Raw genomic sequence first — 17497 nt, 5'->3', positions numbered from 1 at the left:
CGAGCACGTCGGCACGTGCATGCGCCCCGCAGATGTTTTCTTGGCTTTAGCGCGGATGTCTTGTTTACCCGGCAACCGTCCAAAACACATTCATCCTCCTACATCCTATCCCACAACGTCATACACTGGCATACGACGAGAGTCTTCAAGAGATATTCAGCAATTATCTGTAACACCGACTTCCACCATGACGACTTTTGAGCCCTCTCTCAGCACGACCATGCGTGCCCCCTCGCACGATGCGCCGTCCATGGCTGACCAGCTGCCCTCTATCAACTTTGGCTTTGACGATCTGCGCAGTCGCATGAACCAGTTCACAACGCGATTTGACGCATTTATCGAAAATGGCCGCCGGCGAGTGCTGGAAGAGCGCAATCAGTTCCGCATGAACGTGGCAGAACTACATGGTGCGCATGCCCGACTTCTACAACAAATGTGTTGAGTCGATTCCCAAGTGCTAACAATTACGCAGAGGACCAACGCATGAAGAAGCGCGACATTGAAATCCTCGAACTCAAAACCGCTCAGCACAGCCAAACCCTTGCCAAGGAGTCCCAGGAAACCTCGGAGATGCAAGAAGCCATCTCCGCCCTCACCCTGCAGCGCGACGAGCGCCTCGCTCACCGCGACAATCTCCGCGCCCAAATCGCCGAACTCCAAAAGACCATTTCCGCCCGCCGCGAGGCTCAGCTTAAGCACCGCCGATACCTAGATGGCCAGAGTCGCTACAACGAGCCGGAGCTGGACTTCTGGGAGAGTTATCTGGGGCTCAGGATTGAGGGGCTAGGCAAGGATGACAGACTCAAGTTTGTATACACCAATGTGGATGAAAGAGAGTGGGATCGCGAGGCCTGGTTTGAACTCGATACTAGCGAGCGCGACTACAAGGTGCTGGAAGTCAGACCTAAAGTAGAGCGTGAAGAGACTGAAAGAGTAGTCGAGAGATTGAACGAGACTCGCGACCTGGCGGGTTTTCTAAAGGGAATGCGAGAATTGTTTGTAGAGGCTTGCAAATAGAGCGCTACTTTCATTATGGGACATGAAGGTTATGACATCGGGTTACCGGCGGCGTTTAGACTTGTAGGACTACATGTCGGTCTTTTTGGTTCGGTTTTGATAATACCCCTACAATTTATTTCTTTGATTTTTTGCTTTCAAAATATACTGGTTTAACATAATTATCTCCCTCCATTCTTGACCTTGTAATACCCGGGCGCATATTCAGTCAGCCAATCCATATTCACCTTGCTCAGGTCCCGGATGTAAATCTTGTCCCGCGTAGACTGTATCTCAGTGTAGATGACCCAATCCGCCTTTCTTGTGAAGAATACGGACGAAGGGTGCGCCCAGAGCGTCGTCTTGCCGTCGATAGTGGTAAAACTACCATCTGCCTTCATTCTCGCTGCGTGGGCGAAGAAGCCAGATGTAAGACAGCGTCTCACACGCTCAGCCATTGGTATTCCTCCTACCCTTAGCACGCCGGACGATGAGAGCACGTTCTCCTTGACTCCGAAACGGTCAAGATAAGCCGCCAGTTGCTTGCGTACGCTGACTGCCTTTACAAGTGCTTTGTGGTTCAGGTTGTTGGAATGACACCATGACGTATTGCCCATGCCTTCTTTCACAAAAGCCTCATACACATTGTATAGCGTGAGATGGTCACCTTCCTCAACTGCGAAGCGTCGTCTCGCTGCATCGAGCTGTTTCTTGCCTCCATCATGCGATACGAACGTGTTTCCTTGGAGTGTCATCATAGCTGCTATTGTGAGCATTTCGCTTAGGCATCCAAATTCCGGCTCTGCGGCTTTCAGAACAGCGCGCGCAAGCATCGGCTCGAGGGGCAGCTCGGCCATCCGCGTTCCGAGGGGTTTTGTCAGACGGGCATGGGTGTCGAGGGCGCCGAGGGAATAGAGGAGGTCCAGAGCACGGGTGATGAGTGCTGATGGTGGTGGAGAGAGATAGTCAAAACGGACCACGTTCGTGATACCAAGGTTGAGAAGTTGGAGAATAACTGGTGCGAGGTTTGAACGGGCGAGCTCAGGAAATGTGGCCTCCTCCAATCCCTCAAACACGGCTTCTGTATACAACCTAAAACATTTGCCCGGTCTAGTTCGTCCGGCACGTCCGGCCCTTTGTGTTGCGCTGGCCTTTGATACGGGAACGACGGCGAGGTTCTCAATTCCTAGGTTCGCGTTGTATGCGCGGAGTTTGACATAGCCTGTATCTACCACGAATACAATGCCGTCAATGGTCAATGAGGCCTCCGCAATGTTGGTACTGAAAATTACTCTTCGTGTATCTGGCGGCGGCTTGGTGAAGATGAGGTTTTGGTCTTCTGCAGGAAGACCGGCGTAGAGAGGAAGAGGTATGAGTTTTGGCTGAGAAGAGGACATCTCGGCAATATGATCTCCAATCTTATCAATTGCATCATCTATTTCCTCTCTTCCGGTGAGAAAAACGAGAATGTCGCCCTCATTCTCGTGTTTGTGAATTTTTACAACCGTGTCCACGGCTGCTTCAACGTAGTTGTTCGTTGGTTCTTGCAGATATTGAATTTCGACCGGGTAGGTGCGTCCCTCAATGCCAACAATGTAGCCAAATTCTTCCTTGCTCTTTCCATGAATTTTCTCCCCTTCATCCGGACTGAAGAAGTCAAGGAACCGCTCAGCCTCCAATGTTGCGCTACTCACAACCACTCGTAAGTCGTCCCTTTTTCTCAGGACTTTCTTCAACAAACTTAGTAGAATATCCGAAGACAAGCTACGTTCATGTGCTTCGTCTACCATGATGACAGAGTAGCGTGAAAGCAGAGGGTCGACGAGCATTTCGCGCAGCAGGAGACCATCTGTGACGAACTTGATTTGCGTGGCTGCTGACGTGACATCTTCAAACCGAATGCTATATCCGACTTTCTGGCCAAGTGGAGTTCCCAACTCTTCTGCCACTCTTGCTGCGACACTGGTACATGCTATGCGCCGAGGCTGTGTGATGGCTATCTGCTGACCGCTGCTGCACCAACCTGCCTCAAGCAAGAATTTTGGTATTTGTGTTGTTTTTCCTAGATATTTGTCAATTATAAAATCTGGGAATCTTCTAGATTTAACTTACCGCTTCCTGTTTCACCCACAACGATAGTCACGGGATATGTTTCTATAGTATAGAGCAGCTGATCTCTAAGCTGTGCAATTGGCAGCAGGGCAGGTGGTTTGTAAAGACTGGGTATCAAGGTGGTCTCAACATCTTCTTCATCAGCCATGGTGTATTGGCGTGACGTTAAAAAGTGGAATAGACAATTGGTGTTCAGAATGACGAGGACATCTGAATGGCTGATGGTGAACAGAGCAAAGTACACTAGCGGGTGAGCTAGTCATGTTGGACACTAGCGTATTCTGCTTTGGGACTGTAAGTTCACCTTCAAGACCATCTTCCACCCACGATATTGTTTGTAGTGCTTTCGTATGTGCTGATCATTGAGTGATATCTACTAATAAGACTATTTGAGCGAAAATGTGATCGCCCATGTCTGACCGAACGACAATGGAGTCTTTCACCCTTCACAATTGAGGGTATCTCCAACATTACTACACCAAGTTTTGGGTGTCGCATAGAGCAATTCTCCAATTGGAAGTCTATACATTGAGTTCTAAACAATCCCCGCTAGATTTTGCTTACATATCTATACGCTTACAAGATAGCTCTACCGCTTTAAACTCAAGTGCTCTTAACGGAGAACTCCCTTTCTACCTTCGTTCTTCTTTTCTGTTACTAGTATCATTAATAGCGACCACTTCGAAAAACTTGCGGGTTTTCCCTCTCTTCTATAATAACAATTTCACCAGGCCTATTTACCTGCATACGAAAATCCAATTATTGTCTTGAATATTTTGAAATGTACGAAGATGCTTCCATGAGACGACAACGCTGCTTCTTCAGCACAGAGCACTGGTTTCTTTGGTGTAGAGACGAACCTGGATGATGTGAGCATGTTTGGAATACCAAGTTGAAGATATCGTATGGATAAGCCAAGACCAAAGGGCCAAGTCAGTGAATCAAGTCGGACCTCATTATTGTGAAGGTCATTTGCAGAGGTGACCCAGATGCAAATTTTCAAGTTTGGTACAATCCATATTAAGTATCCATTACATAGTTTGGCTCGTAGTCACTTCATGTTCTTACATCGTCCACACATGCAGAAGCATAGCCAGATGCTTATCACCACTTTCACAAAAGTATCTCGTTACGCTTTGGGTATTTGCAAATGCCCACCAACGTGAAACATCCTCCCAATGTGCGCTTTGTAAATCATCGATGTCGTCTGAACTTTTCAGGAATGTTCTTTTCCACGACACCCCTAAGCTCCAGCCTCTCCCACTCCTCTTGTCTAGCCTCCTTCTCCTCGTGCATCTTGAAGTGCGCAATGTCCTCGGGGTGATTCAGGTCCTCCTCCTTGACGTCGTCTCCGCTATGGTACTTCTCCCAGTGGTGGATTTCGTATTCGTATTCGTCATCGCCGTGGTGTCCTGGGCCTAGACCAAAGTCCGGTAGCTTGGTGCCTTCGGCGTCCTTTTTGGCGAATTCTTCCAGAGTAATTACGCCGTCTTTATTTATATCAAACATATCGAGAATGGTTTGAACAACCAATTGCTTCTTAGCGTCAGATATCGAGGCGCTAGACGGGTCCTCAAGACCGTAGGTACGCCGAATGTCCTGGCTTGCCCAGACACCAGTGTTGTCATAGTCGTGCAGACGGAAGAAGAATTCGGCGTCGAAACCGGCTATATGATGCTCCTCTATTGTATTATTAGTTGATATAATCCTGATTATGTGTTTCATCACACAAAGGTAGTAGGGAGCCCATACCAGCCATGTGTCGAGTCGCCCAATCAGCGTCCGGGGGTACTTCGACTTGCACATGCTCCTTACTGCCATGCGCCGAGGCATTGAAGGCGCACGACAGCAGCAAAAGTATACTCAACGGTGCTTTTAGTATACGGCTCATCTTTTTTTCGATTTGAGAGGCTTGAGAAGGCAGAAGGAGAGAGCTGGGTGGCGTGTTGAACACAGGGGGATCGGTTAGACCAATCGCCAATCGCCGACACTATGTCATAAGGGTCTCGAACGCCCGCACCGCACAGGCTTGGACCTCCGATTGTACCGACAACACCCTCAATTTACAATGAACGTATTAGTCCTTTTGAGTCTGTTATTCTTCATTCCTTTCCTCTTTTTCCTCGCCTTTCTTGCCGCATCTTCCTGCATGGGCGAGGGCTTTCGTGCTAGATTCGCTGGCGTCACATTCAACCCTCGGAACGCGTCCTTCGGTCGCAACTACACACGAGGATTCGGGTCTGGGGCTGGCAGTGGAGGATGGGAACAAATCGAAATGGAAGACATGCTGGGAGATGACAGCGACTCAGAATGAAGGAGAGAGTGTTTGAGTTGATGGAGTTTGCGCCATGCTCACCATCTCAGTGCTTTGCAGGGTATCTTACGCATCAGACGAATTACACGTTCTAGAACTCCAAGTCTTGCTTCTTCGGCATCACACTACCACCAGCCGCTTCCCTTACAGCTTCCTCCTGCGCCTCAGTGTCTCCCTCCATCGGTGGCAAGCTGAATTTTGCAACGACAAACTTCCGTCGGCTCAACGTAAATGCCATGTCCTCACCCAAATCCTCCACACTTCCGCCACCGCCTTTCTCGTGGAAAACAGGCAGTTTATGTACTGCAAACATCCCTTGTGGACGCTCTTCATCCTTGGTAGTACCCGCTGATTGAGCGAGCGCTTGCATCCGCGAGTACGGGAATGGTGACAGCTCAAAGACACCGTCTGAGAGGATTTCCATCCAGCGGACGAGGCCAGAGGACCGGGGGTACAGAGTCAATGGAAGCGTTATAATTGCGGTCAGGCGCGTAGAATACTGTCGCAGTAGCGCTCGTAAAGCATGAAGGAACTGGAGTATGGATGTTGGATGTGCAGCTGACGAAGGATATAGAGCCGGCGAGAGAAGAGACGGTATCAAAATCCGGTGGATTATATGGGGCGGAGTCGAGGCGAGCTGTTGCCTTATATTTTGCAATATTGAAGGAAATGGCGATACGGTAGCACCCGTTGGTGAAGGTATGGGCACATAATTAATGGCCGTTCCTACCGGGAGGGTGAGCCGTTTTGCAAGGTCGAAGGTATGACAGAATACAGCCTGTTCTTCCGTCGTACTATCACCTTGCACTGCGGTCCTCTGTACACCTGGAGATCCTGTCACATAACCCGTCAGAGTTGTTCAAGAAGCGACATCGAATTCAGACTAAATGTACAAGACGCACCTCTCGCAGTCTCGAACTGTCCCAGTCCCTCATATCTCCACGCTATCTTCATCTTTTCTGCTCTTTCTTTGCCCTCTCTCCTCTTGTCTGATGTGCCATCTGATATGCCGGGCAACTCTCTCCCCCATACCTCGCCCATGCCAACCACATGTACCTTGTGGCCCTGGACCACCCCCTCAGCCGCATAAAACCGCAGCAATGCGCCTGCATAGTCCGTTGTTCCGCTCTCCCCTATCAATATAGAATGCCCCAGTGCCAGGCCAGCATGCCCTGCTAATATACCATCAAGCGAGGGTGTACCGGTTGAAGTAGTGGGGCGGCCATCAATGGGTGAAGGACGGACACCTGGTGGTGTTGGTGCTGGCGGGGTTACAGAAGGAGCAGATAGTAGATTTGACGCGTCCTCCCCAGCTGGTGCGCGTGAAAGCGCTACATTGCGCTTGCGGAAAGCCATCTTGGTGATTTTGAAGGGTGAGTCGCGACATGTAGGAAAATGTGGAGGGACTATCGATAAGCCTACTAGCGCCAGACGTCATCTGCACCTCTCACCCTTGCCTGTGGAAGACCCGAGCATATTGGGCATTTATATACGATGCTGACGATGTATCGTAAGTAACAGAAATCAAAATGATCATAAAAGAATCATAATAGCCTACCAGACACCACTTGACCACATACTAGAATACAACACGGTCATGTGTGAACGAAAGGGCATGTACATACAGGTACTTAAGCGTGCTATGGGATAAATACGGAATCTGGTCTTACAGATAGCTTTTGCAAAAAAAAAATGAGAAGCAAAAAGAGAAGAGCACATGTGGCAAGACAAGAGATTCGAATGCACGGATGATGGAAAATATGCAAAAAGGAAAGGTGTCTTGAATCAAGAGATAAGACTTTAGATCCCATGATTGAAGTTTTGTAGCTACTTTCCTGACAAAATGTACTTTTTCATGGTTCATATAGTCAATGATAACATTGATAAAGGAGTAGTGGACTGGAGGCTGATACCTGTGGTTGTGGCGTAGAATGCTGGAAGCCTAACGGCTGACTCACAAAGGGCGCCTGAACGCATGAGAAGTCAAGAGCCAAGAGTCCAAGCAAGTCACTTGCCGATGTTCCTGCTCTCAAAGGCTGTTTTCACGTGTTAAACTACTCATATCACAAGTATCACACCACGAGGCCAACTTTATGTATCAGTGAGACTCTAAAATCAGGAAAAGAAACAAGTTACAGTTCTCATCATCATTTGGTATAATTATCACTGCCCGGAGCTCCTCTAAGTGTTTCTGCAACATCCCATAACATGTCTATTTCTTTTTGCCTGAAGCCTCCGTCGCACTTAGCTCTCGGATGAATACCTTGGTGACACCGTCTGGTACATCATCTATGCCATCCTCAAATCCCGGACTTACTCCAATGGCCACATATTTGCCATCGTTTGAGAAATCAATAGTCTGAACGCTGGCAGGGAATTTCTGGTACTGCCGTATCCTCCTCTTTGCTACGGCATCCCAAAGCGCCACTATGCCGTCACCCCCTCCTGTAGCAAAGGTACCGTGGACTGGGTGGTATGCTAGCGCGTGGACTGGATACACTATATCCTGACCATCTACTTGCTGTCTGTGGCACTTGAATGCGTATTTTCGCGACTGCGACTCTTCGGAAGGGTCAAACCATTCGACTGCAACACGTCCTTCGATGCTCGAACTCGAATAGCCAGCGTCGTTTGGCATGCATGAAACAGCGCGCGTCATGTACTTCATCGAGCTTTCCCTCTGCTGCCACGGCTCTACGCTCACCTCTTCTTCACCCGTCTTAGCTGCAGCTGCTAGCTTCTCTAGTTCGTAGATGTTGACCGCTCTGCTGGCCATGGCAACTACCAATTTGGTGGGTGACGCGGAAAGCGAGAAAGGCTTCGAGGGCAGGCGGACAGCGGAGAACTCGCCTGGTTGCGACAGGTCGTGCAGATGTAGTGTCGAGTCCCATGACGATGAAATCAATAGGTTATGCGCGGTAGAGAAGAGTACGTTGCGAACACCCTGCGAGTGCGTAGACATGATAGTTTGCGCGCCCGTCTCGAGGTCGATCCTTCGCACTTCCCAGTCCAAGCCGCAAGAGAAGGCCTCATTGTCGTCGCGACCAAAGCAGACATCTAATACTGGCGCACGGTGTTCGAACTTCTGCAGCAGCTTTCCGCCGGGCTCTGCGTGAGTGTCGTAGAGGTAAACATGGCGGTCCCAGGATGAAACAAGTAATCGTGTCGGGTTGTTGGTCGCGAATTTGACGGAGGATATAGGTTCAGTTGGGTTCTGCGCAAGCTCGAATTGACCTGTGTATCCATGTTAGGGCGTGTACAATTTCCAGTATATAGTCGAGGGAACACTACTACGGTGCGACAGTTTGCAGCGCTCGCATTCATAGGGTTTAATGGAGACAATGCGCATTAAAAGCTGACGCTGTAGCAGTGGATTTCAATACTAGGGAAACATGGACCACTTACTCGACATGTTGGCGGTGCTGGCTGCTGGAGAGTGTGGAGAGATGGGAGCTGGAGTGAAGCTCCGCAAGGTCGGAGGTCCGCAACTAAACAAATAACTTGGGATGCACGCTAGCAAGGCCCCTCCAAAAGTTCCCCGGCGCCCTGTCCTTCTCACTTCACCTTCGCAAGCGACGTCACTTTCGCAACCACAAAGATGCCGTTCGCACAACTAGTAATAGGCCCGCCAGGCTCCGGAAAGTCGACCTACTGTGATGGCATGCAACAGTTCATGGACGCCATTGAACGCAAATGCTCAGTCGTCAACCTTGACCCCGCGAACGACCACACCTCGTACCAGCCAGCTGTCGACGTCCGGGACCTAGTTACCATTGACGAGATCATGGAACAAGAGTCTCTGGGTCCAAATGGTGGCGTTTTGTTTGCCCTGGAGGAGCTGGAGCATAATTTCGACTGGCTAGAAGAGGGCTTGAAGGAACTCGGAGGTCCGCATCCATGTAGTCAGGCTTGGTGAAAGGATACTTACGCGATGCAGATGATTACATTTTGTTCGATTGTCCAGGACAGGTCGAGCTGTTCACACATCACGGATCTCTGCGGAACATCTTCTTCCGGCTACAAAAACTCGGGTATCGAGTATTCGCCCACCACCCATGGCGCGCAACTGAGCGCTAACCTCTCACAGCTCGTCGTCGTACACTTGACGGATTCGATAGTCCTTTCCCGACCATCGCTGTATGTCTCGTCTTTACTCCTCGCGTTGCGCAGCATGCTGCAGATGGACCTTCCCCACCTGAACGTTCTGACCAAGATCGACAACTTGCGCAACTATCCCAACCTACCCTTCAACCTTGATTTCTACACAGAAGTCCAAGACCTACAATACCTACTACCGCACCTAAACCGCGAGCAGACGTCCGGCATACCAGGTCCTACAACAGCTGGCGCAAACGAAACCATGGACATGGATGATGACGAACCGACTTCAAAGTTTTCTGCGCTTAACAAGGCGATTGTGGAACTCGTTGAGGAATTTGCACTTGTGGGCTTTGAGACACTGGCAGTCGAGGACAAGAAGAGTATGATGACACTCCTGCGGGCCATTGATCGAGCGGGAGGTTTTGCAATGGGCGGTATCGAGGGCGCAAATGATACTGTTTGGCAGATGGCTATGCGTGAAAATGGGGCAACCATAGACGCTCGCGACGTGCAAGAGAGGTGGCTGGACAGGCGAGACGAGTTGGACGAGGAGGAGAGGAAGGCATGGGAGGAAGAGACCAAAGAGATGCGAGACCCTCCACCCCAACACGCTCCACAAGCGCCGCCAAAAACGAAACCGTCGAATGAACCCAAGGGCGGAGATAGCGACGACGACATGGACGATTTGGAGGAGATGCGGCAGTTCATGGAGAAGAACAAGGGCAGTGGCATCAACATTGTCAGAAAGTGATGGACATTACGCCTTGTCCGGAGTTGTTGATTGAGAGATGCTATGATCTATTCGTGGCTCTATGTCTACGTCTTCTCTGGAACCTTTGCACAACTTTAATGGCCTAATCGTGGCACAGGTTTCATCTAAACTGTTCGTGCGAATAAGTTTTTAACTCAGGGGAACATAAGAGTTTGAGAGACGGAAAGCACTTGGATGGGCGATGGAATCGGCGTTTATAGTACAATCAATAATACATAAAGCCATGCACAAATGGTCTCCCGCAAATAGGAATCAAGAGGTCTAGGCGTACGATGCGTGATAGTATAACATATCGCTACTCGAAGGGCAATGCCAACAACTCATAGCAAGCTGTACTTGGGCCCTGAAATTCTTTTCATACACCCCCAAGACATGGCTCGATTACAAACTCTTCTCTGGTCCAAGGCCAATTGTTTCAGCCATGTTGATTGCCGTAGACGGGCATGATTAGCGGGGCACATAGCCTTGGAACAACGCGTCGCATCGGTGAGCGGCTGCACGCGCCCCCGCACTCCTTACAGTACACATCAGCCTAGCATGTATAGTTTGTGTACCGATGTAGCACACGAATAATCATCTCTTACGCTAGACCGTATTGGATCTTGTCGTCAGCTTGGATAGGCACTTTGCTAGGTACCGTGGATCCCCCGACGCGCACATGCTTAAACGCAAGGCCTCTGGCGACCTCTCCGGCCCCCACGTCTCCATCTTTAGCAACGACCCCACGCTTGGACGTCACAAGCGGAAGCGTACCCTCTTTCGCCCCAAGCACACCAAACCGCAGTGGACACCCAGAGCAGAGCGCGACATGAATGAGCTGCTTGACTTCATACTGCAGCACGAAGAAGCCTTCAAGAAGTAAGTCCAGCTTCGACTGGCGCTCGCCCTGCATTGCCTGATTGTCCCAGCCAGCATCGCCTCGCATCGTTGTATGCCGACTTCCGCCAGCAACTCGATATCAACCCCGAAGGCTACCATGCGAATATCGCAGCATGGACCAAGGCGCTCACTGATGCTGCGCGAGCGGGTGTCATTCCCACACAGGGCACCACACACGATCTTCTGAACATCCGGGCAGCTGACGAGCTTGCGCGAGCGCTCCAACATCCACAATATGGGAAGCCGACATGCTTACCCGCCGTGTTCCATGAGGCCGTTCAGAAGAAGGAGATGATACCTCTCAAAGATTTTCTCAGTTCCAAGGAGAGCATATACAAGACGTCGTGGATTCCATCGCCCTGGAGGGTGTTACAATGGAGCTTGCGGCAGGTCGGGGTACTTGGCGAACCGCAAGCACCGGCCAAGATGGAGGTTGGAAACTTTGTCATTCTGAAGAATGTCGAGGTCGCTGCGGATGAGATACTCAGCAAAATGAAGGATTATACATCGACAGCCGACCGCGTACTATCAAGGGCCGACTTTCTCAAGCGCTTCTCGACCGTGCTCAACCCCTCTGCGTCGCTCACGACAAACGACCTGAACATCATACTGGCTTTTCTAGCTCGCGATAAGCAGGCAATATCATACAACGCGGAGACGATCAAATTCAAGCCAGAACACGAGCATGTACCTCTACCCATCACAGAGGAGGATGCCGCTATCGCCAATCTTCGCGACACGGTAGCAAAGATCAATGCGCAGATCCCGCCATTGATGGAGAAAATCGCCGCTGCGGATGCTGCAGCTCGCGAGGCCGTAGCCTTGAAGCAGATGGTTCGTGCCAAGGCAGCACTCCGCTCCAAGAAGCTTGCAGAGAGTGCCCTCGCTCAACGCTCAGACGTTGCTCTCCAACTTGAGCAAGTATACACAGACCTTCAGCAAGCCGCAGACCAAGTCGAGATAGTGGAAGCTATGCGTGCTGGTGCAGCGGCACTCAAGGGCTTGAACGAAAAGGTTGGCGGCGCCGAGGGTGTTCAAGGAGTAGTGGATGCTGTCAATGAGCAGATGGCCACTACAGAAGAAATCACCAACATCCTCAGCGAGACTGGTCAGCCTCTTGATGAGGGTGAGATTGACGACGAGTTTGAAGCCCTCGAAAAAGCAGATCGCGAGAAGCGTGAGAAGGAGGAAGCAGAAAAGACGGCTGCAAGGCTTGCGGAGCTAGAAGAGGCTGAGATGAGACGCAAAGAGAGGATGGATCGCATTGCAGCCAAGAGCGAAGATGAAAGGACGGAAGAGCAGGTCAATGAAGCTTCCCAAGGTATGGCAAATATGTCATTCCAGCAGCGACACGACGAAACGGAGGATTCCGAGGAGAGTCATGTCCCTGTACACGCATGATCTGTTATTTAATCTATGAGGCGTTCTCTTGGGGGCATGGCACTGGCGTTGATGGATTATCAGCTCCTACTAGATCTTACATACATATACAGAGACATGATCCTCTTGCATTTGAGGAACACTTCGTGCATCGTACTCATGTTTGTCCATAGCTTTAGATTAATAGCTGCTCTTGGAACTTGGAAAGCATATACTTTAACTGCATGTAGATAGCCGTTGTGTGAGTCAAGACGGCGTAATGTGTAGTGTAGATGCATCGGGCGGTCTGACGTCTCGGGTAGGGCTAGCTTTCCGTTGCCAAGCCAAGCTCTCGCAACCAACGCCGAACCTCAGACCTGACGACGCACCGCCAACGCCCCTTCAGCTTCACGACCACCTCATCCCACGCTGGGATACCTTTTGTCACAATTGACTCGCCCTTTCAAGCTGGTTGTATAACATCGAAAAAACAATCATGAACTCGATCCGCGCCGCAACCAGCGGCTCCCGCGCCATCGCCTCTACCCTTTCCGCCACCCCACGTACCGCCACCCGTGCCTTCTCGCGATCACAAGCAAAGCAGTCCGGTCATGGGCCTAGCTACGACCCTCCATCAGGATGGCTGTTCGGTGTTAAGCCCGGCGAAGCGTATGAGAAGGAGGGGTGGGAAAATGCCATGTACTGGGGTTTCGGAGGCGCATGTGCGTTTGGAGTTGTCGCTTATGCTTTCAAGCCTGATACCAGGTATGTCTAATCTCACGATTGTGGGTTGGCGGGTAGCGCAGAGCTGTGGCAAAATGAATGGGAACGGCGAGTCATATGAGCCATGGAAAGCACCAAGGGGAAACGGAAGCGGGAGGAAAATAGCACAAACCTGAGCAGCAGCTAACAGTAGTATAGCATCCAAACCTGGGCCCTAGAGGAGGCACGACGAAGACTTGAAGCCGAGGGTATCCTCTCAGACCCGGATACCATCAAGAAGGAATAGAGAGCACCGAATGCCAGTGGGCGACTAGCGGATGAACTACGTGTGGAACACACCGATAAAGAGGCGAGATTCTACAGTAGCACGAACCAAACTGTACATACGCCAGCGAGGATGGAGAGGGGCTTTTCTTTTGTGAGTATGGATCTGGCTGGTCCAAGGGCTCTATAGACTTTGCAGAGGGTACCTGTTATCGCCCATGGGTGAGCAATTATATTTGTTTTTATCAGCCACACTGAATGGCTATGTCAGGTGATGTTGTTGAAGAGGAATGCAAACCAATGGATTTCCTAGGATGTAGATGCGATATGGAGACAGATAACGTCACGCCAAGGAAAGAGATCTAATACTGAATCGAATTCTTTATGTGGCAGGCCGCTGTTCATTTAGTTCCTAAAGGATATTTGTTCTTCGCTCCATACAGACTGTTCACCAGCATTGGGCTAGACTCTGTGGTGCTTCACTGCTTGTCATACCGAAACAGCCACAGTAGTATCAAAAACACAATGACTTGTGTTAGCTTATCTGTATCTTTGAGCTTCGGATATTAACAGCTTTTTTGAAACTAGAAGGGGGGCTGACGGCTAACAAGCTTGTTCCAATACAGCTACCATCTAACCCGTTGCAATTTTCTAGACGGCCAAGGGAACGGAAATTCAGGCATCCTAGCCTAGATGGGGCCTTTTGGCCCCCAACTTGGGGATCCTTCCATAGGATTGTCAGGCCCGCACAATGCAGACAAGAAAGCGTTTGGGCGGGCATCTGCGTTGTTTTGGTGCCCGCCTCAATTGCTCTCCTTTTGAGGCCGCGGAGCCTCCCATCGCGCCCTCGCACAATAATGCTGTCCACTGTCCAACATACACTAGCCGTTCTTTCTTTCTTGGTGATTTGCGCAAGCTGCCAAGTAACTTCGAAATGGAACTCACGATTCATTGGTTACTACATCGGTCCTGATTCTAGTACGTCTCGTTCGCGTCTTCGCGTTGGATGCGCATAACTCAACTTGTTCCAGTCGAGCCACTGTTGGCAGGTGATGCTTGGATCACCTCTGGGACCTATGCAGGTGACTGCAACACCAGTGGTCGCTGTGCATTAGCGACAAAATGTTCAGATAACAAGTTGTATCTCGATGATGGTTCCGTGTGGCCCTGGTGAGCACTACCATGGCCTTCGATATGTTCACTCATACTAACACATATCAGCACCGGAGAAGTGTCATGCGTTCAGGCCACGATCTATGCGACCTCTCCAGCTGGACTCCCATCTGCGGTTAACTACGGCTGCCGTATGAACTGGAAAGCTTATACCATCTACCGGGAATTGCCAGCGACGACAACATCATTGAGTACCCTTACATCCTCAGCACCACCCCCGCCTCTGAGTGTGACCTCAACAGAAGTCGTGCCAACACCGACCCTAGTAGTATCAGCATCACCATCAATCGACGTGTCTACCAGTAGGCTGGATGTGATGCAAGCTACCCCTAATCCTGAATCTGAACTTCGATCTGGACCTGAACCTGAACGACAAAACAAGACATGGATAGCAGGCGCCGTTATTGGGCCGGTCATTGGAATTGCACTCCTGGTCGTAGCAATTTACTTGTGGAGAAGCAGCGGAAGAGCCAGACAGATGGACAAGTCTGTTGTCGAATTGGACGGAGAGAGCAATAGTTACTCGCATTTGCAGCAATACCATGAAAAGGATACAGAAGGACAACTGGTCGAGCTGTCAAGCGCACGACATCCTGTTGAATTGTCAAGCTCACAACACCCTGTTGAGTTGGAAGCCAACGGACCTCGATAACCATACTGTTGTTAAGCCGGGGCTTTCGAGGTCAAGGCTGGTGGTGGTGATTGAAGAACGGAAGAATCCACCATTTTTTGAGCAGGAATACGACTTGTCGTCTCACAAGTACAGCTCAATGATAGGTCTTCTACAGGATCTCAACTGTAGTCGTCTATCGTAGAGGCAGCTTCGCTACAATTGAGCAAGTTATCGAGAAGGGCGCAGTGAGACCTGCCACACAGGGAAAGGATCGTGTCTCCGCTCCCGAAAGGTACCAAGGGGATGCGGAGAGCATTAAGACAGAAGGAATTCATTACAAGAAATAGGCACAAAGCGGGCCACTGATGGGGTTCCTGTCACGAGAGCATTGCAAAATTGCAAGAGCAGAAACCAGGCCTGTCCTTTAGGCGAGTAGAATCTGATCTCCTTCCTGAGTACCTGTCTTATCTCGCAGTCTTATTCGTACCTACCACCTTCCTACATGTGGGCTCATTTCAAATTCTATTTCACCCTTTTTGGCAAAAGCGCTGCAATCTTTTCTCAGATGAACTTGTGCGCCACTGTCCGACTGACAGTGTCTGGCAAGGGAACTAACAGATAGGGTATTCTGCTGATATTGTACCAGATACTATAATCTTCGAGAGATACGGCATGCAATCGGTGACTGCTTGATACCTCTACCAGAAGACTTTTGAGCGCATTATCTAATCAAACAGCTCATCGACCTATTCGTTGGTCGTGTACTAATGATTGCGGCTCAGCGGTTTGCACCCGGCTGCAATGTTTTGCACATAAGAAACCTTGCGCGCCGGCCCAGGAATAATTGCCGCCCGCCGGGAATCACGTTGCTGTACACTGCTGATCGTCAAAGTGCAGGCATACAGTTGGTCTTGAGTGGTTGGAACTTAGATTGGCCCGTTGTTGATTGATTAGGCTGAACTGAACACCGGGTCCACAGGGTAAGATTTTAACTTTCAACTGTCCGCAACCTCGTCGTATAACACGGCAAATATTGAGGGGCTCAACTCTGGACTAACCGTATCAACTGTTTCTGGATCGGTACCTCGCCAGTTCATACGTCAAAGGCCGACGAAGCGGACAAATTCGAAGCGAACCCCCGGTCTTGGCGAGCCAACATCCCTGGACACCAATCTATCTAGCACAGAAGACTAACCGAGGGTTCGGGTCGATGCCTTCTTGTGAAGACTCGGACCACTCGTACGAAGCTTTGGACAGGGCACAGCCAATTTTTTTAGAGGAGTCTCGTCCCGTTTATCCCGGAACATTTTCAACTTGGCTACACGCTCCTCCTAACGTGTTCCTGAAACCCACAGTCAAAGGTCATTTGACCTGGTTCTCTCAGTATCCACCTTGGCTTCGCTGCCAGGTGGTGTTCTTTACTGTGGGCATATCAGGAGATTCACGGAGCATACATGCGTATTGATAGATTTCTTGGACAAGGTTTATCAAGTTAGCTCTGCGTTCCCTGTAGAGAATCTTCGTTGCGTCCAAACACCACTCTTTGCCATTGTACCATGCTTTCGCCGCTACGAGCGAAGCGAGCCACTGAAGAAACCTTGCTCTTTTGGTCAATACCGATACCCGTATAAGCAGGTAAGCCTCATGACCTTGACAGTACTGTACCGTAGATTAACCTCCCAAATCGGGCCGACCACCTCTTTTCTAGAAGACATGCTCATATGTGCTCACATGTTGTTGGCCATGCAATATATCTTAACCAGGTTTCAAGACCACTAAACCGGATACCGGGCGCTACAGTAGTGGTGAAGAGATCTCCTACATGAGAGATCTTACACTGTGATTGACATTCAGAAACCACATGCAGTTGTGACAATATACAAACATGCCCCGTCTTTATCCATAGAACAACGCGTGACACAGCGGCAATGTATATGGGCGAAGACAATGATGGAGGTGCCGACGCCGATCCACACCTTTGCCTCCACACATATGAGGCTAGTTGTTTGCTGTCGAATAGCATCCAAGGCTAAGACATTATATTGCCAATGATATTGGCTAGTCATAGTGCATAGTGCTCTGAAGCTTCGTATTATTCCCCACCCATCCACTATCTGCTTAAGGCAAGGCACTGGTTCCTGTGGCGTAGAGATCTCCACAGTACCCCGGAATACCCCACGGGCAAGAAGCA

General features: G+C 50.1%; 11 protein-coding genes across 11 annotated transcripts; 7 read left to right on the top strand and 4 right to left on the bottom strand.

The window, feature by feature from the left end:
* Positions 1-187: 187 nt before the first annotated feature.
* COCVIDRAFT_98709 (hypothetical protein) lies at positions 188-1017 on the top strand (the record flags this gene model as incomplete). Its single annotated transcript, XM_014701391.1, has 2 exons — positions 188-407; positions 473-1017. The coding sequence occupies 2 exons, from the start codon at positions 188-190 to the stop codon at positions 1015-1017; spliced, it is 765 nt and encodes a 254-aa protein (XP_014556877.1).
* Positions 1018-1178: 161 nt separating this feature from the next.
* COCVIDRAFT_98657 (hypothetical protein) lies at positions 1179-3256 on the bottom strand (the record flags this gene model as incomplete). The annotated part of the gene is made up of 2 exons (XM_014701390.1): positions 1179-3058; positions 3109-3256. 2 exons carry the CDS (start codon positions 3254-3256, stop codon positions 1179-1181), a joined length of 2028 nt encoding a protein of 675 aa, XP_014556876.1.
* Positions 3257-4302: 1046 nt separating this feature from the next.
* Positions 4303-4999, bottom strand: COCVIDRAFT_26456 (hypothetical protein; the record flags this gene model as incomplete). Its single annotated transcript, XM_014701343.1, has 2 exons — positions 4303-4790; positions 4861-4999. The coding sequence occupies 2 exons, from the start codon at positions 4997-4999 to the stop codon at positions 4303-4305; spliced, it is 627 nt and encodes a 208-aa protein (XP_014556829.1).
* Positions 5000-5257: 258 nt separating this feature from the next.
* COCVIDRAFT_98788 (hypothetical protein) lies at positions 5258-5422 on the top strand (the record flags this gene model as incomplete). Its single annotated transcript, XM_014701389.1, has 1 exon — positions 5258-5422. One exon carries the CDS (start codon positions 5258-5260, stop codon positions 5420-5422), a length of 165 nt encoding a protein of 54 aa, XP_014556875.1.
* A 91-nt stretch (positions 5423-5513) lies between these two features.
* COCVIDRAFT_98577 (hypothetical protein) lies at positions 5514-6778 on the bottom strand (the record flags this gene model as incomplete). The annotated part of the gene is made up of 2 exons (XM_014701388.1): positions 5514-6256; positions 6325-6778. 2 exons carry the CDS (start codon positions 6776-6778, stop codon positions 5514-5516), a joined length of 1197 nt encoding a protein of 398 aa, XP_014556874.1.
* Positions 6779-7634: 856 nt separating this feature from the next.
* COCVIDRAFT_37602 (hypothetical protein) lies at positions 7635-8834 on the bottom strand (the record flags this gene model as incomplete). Its single annotated transcript, XM_014701387.1, has 2 exons — positions 7635-8656; positions 8828-8834. The coding sequence occupies 2 exons, from the start codon at positions 8832-8834 to the stop codon at positions 7635-7637; spliced, it is 1029 nt and encodes a 342-aa protein (XP_014556873.1).
* A 186-nt stretch (positions 8835-9020) lies between these two features.
* COCVIDRAFT_98724 (hypothetical protein) lies at positions 9021-10274 on the top strand (the record flags this gene model as incomplete). The annotated part of the gene is made up of 3 exons (XM_014701386.1): positions 9021-9309; positions 9360-9460; positions 9510-10274. The coding sequence occupies 3 exons, from the start codon at positions 9021-9023 to the stop codon at positions 10272-10274; spliced, it is 1155 nt and encodes a 384-aa protein (XP_014556872.1).
* A 679-nt stretch (positions 10275-10953) lies between these two features.
* COCVIDRAFT_26452 (hypothetical protein) lies at positions 10954-12575 on the top strand (the record flags this gene model as incomplete). The annotated part of the gene is made up of 2 exons (XM_014701342.1): positions 10954-11153; positions 11204-12575. The coding sequence occupies 2 exons, from the start codon at positions 10954-10956 to the stop codon at positions 12573-12575; spliced, it is 1572 nt and encodes a 523-aa protein (XP_014556828.1).
* A 454-nt stretch (positions 12576-13029) lies between these two features.
* COCVIDRAFT_26451 (hypothetical protein) lies at positions 13030-13542 on the top strand (the record flags this gene model as incomplete). The annotated part of the gene is made up of 2 exons (XM_014701341.1): positions 13030-13298; positions 13455-13542. 2 exons carry the CDS (start codon positions 13030-13032, stop codon positions 13540-13542), a joined length of 357 nt encoding a protein of 118 aa, XP_014556827.1.
* Positions 13543-14377: 835 nt separating this feature from the next.
* On the top strand, positions 14378-15345 carry COCVIDRAFT_15810 (hypothetical protein; the record flags this gene model as incomplete). Its single annotated transcript, XM_014701325.1, has 3 exons — positions 14378-14498; positions 14552-14690; positions 14742-15345. 3 exons carry the CDS (start codon positions 14378-14380, stop codon positions 15343-15345), a joined length of 864 nt encoding a protein of 287 aa, XP_014556811.1.
* A 1773-nt stretch (positions 15346-17118) lies between these two features.
* On the top strand, positions 17119-17358 carry COCVIDRAFT_98829 (hypothetical protein; the record flags this gene model as incomplete). Its single annotated transcript, XM_014701385.1, has 1 exon — positions 17119-17358. A coding segment is annotated over one exon (240 nt), but the record flags the coding sequence as incomplete, so codon positions are not given.
* Positions 17359-17497: the final 139 nt, after the last annotated feature.

This window comes from Bipolaris victoriae (genome assembly GCF_000527765.1).
Source record: "Bipolaris victoriae FI3 unplaced genomic scaffold scaffold_40, whole genome shotgun sequence".
Taxonomy (NCBI): domain Eukaryota; kingdom Fungi; phylum Ascomycota; class Dothideomycetes; order Pleosporales; family Pleosporaceae; genus Bipolaris; species Bipolaris victoriae.
Note: the sequence above shows the minus strand (reverse complement) of the source record. Positions and strands in the feature narration are given on the sequence as shown.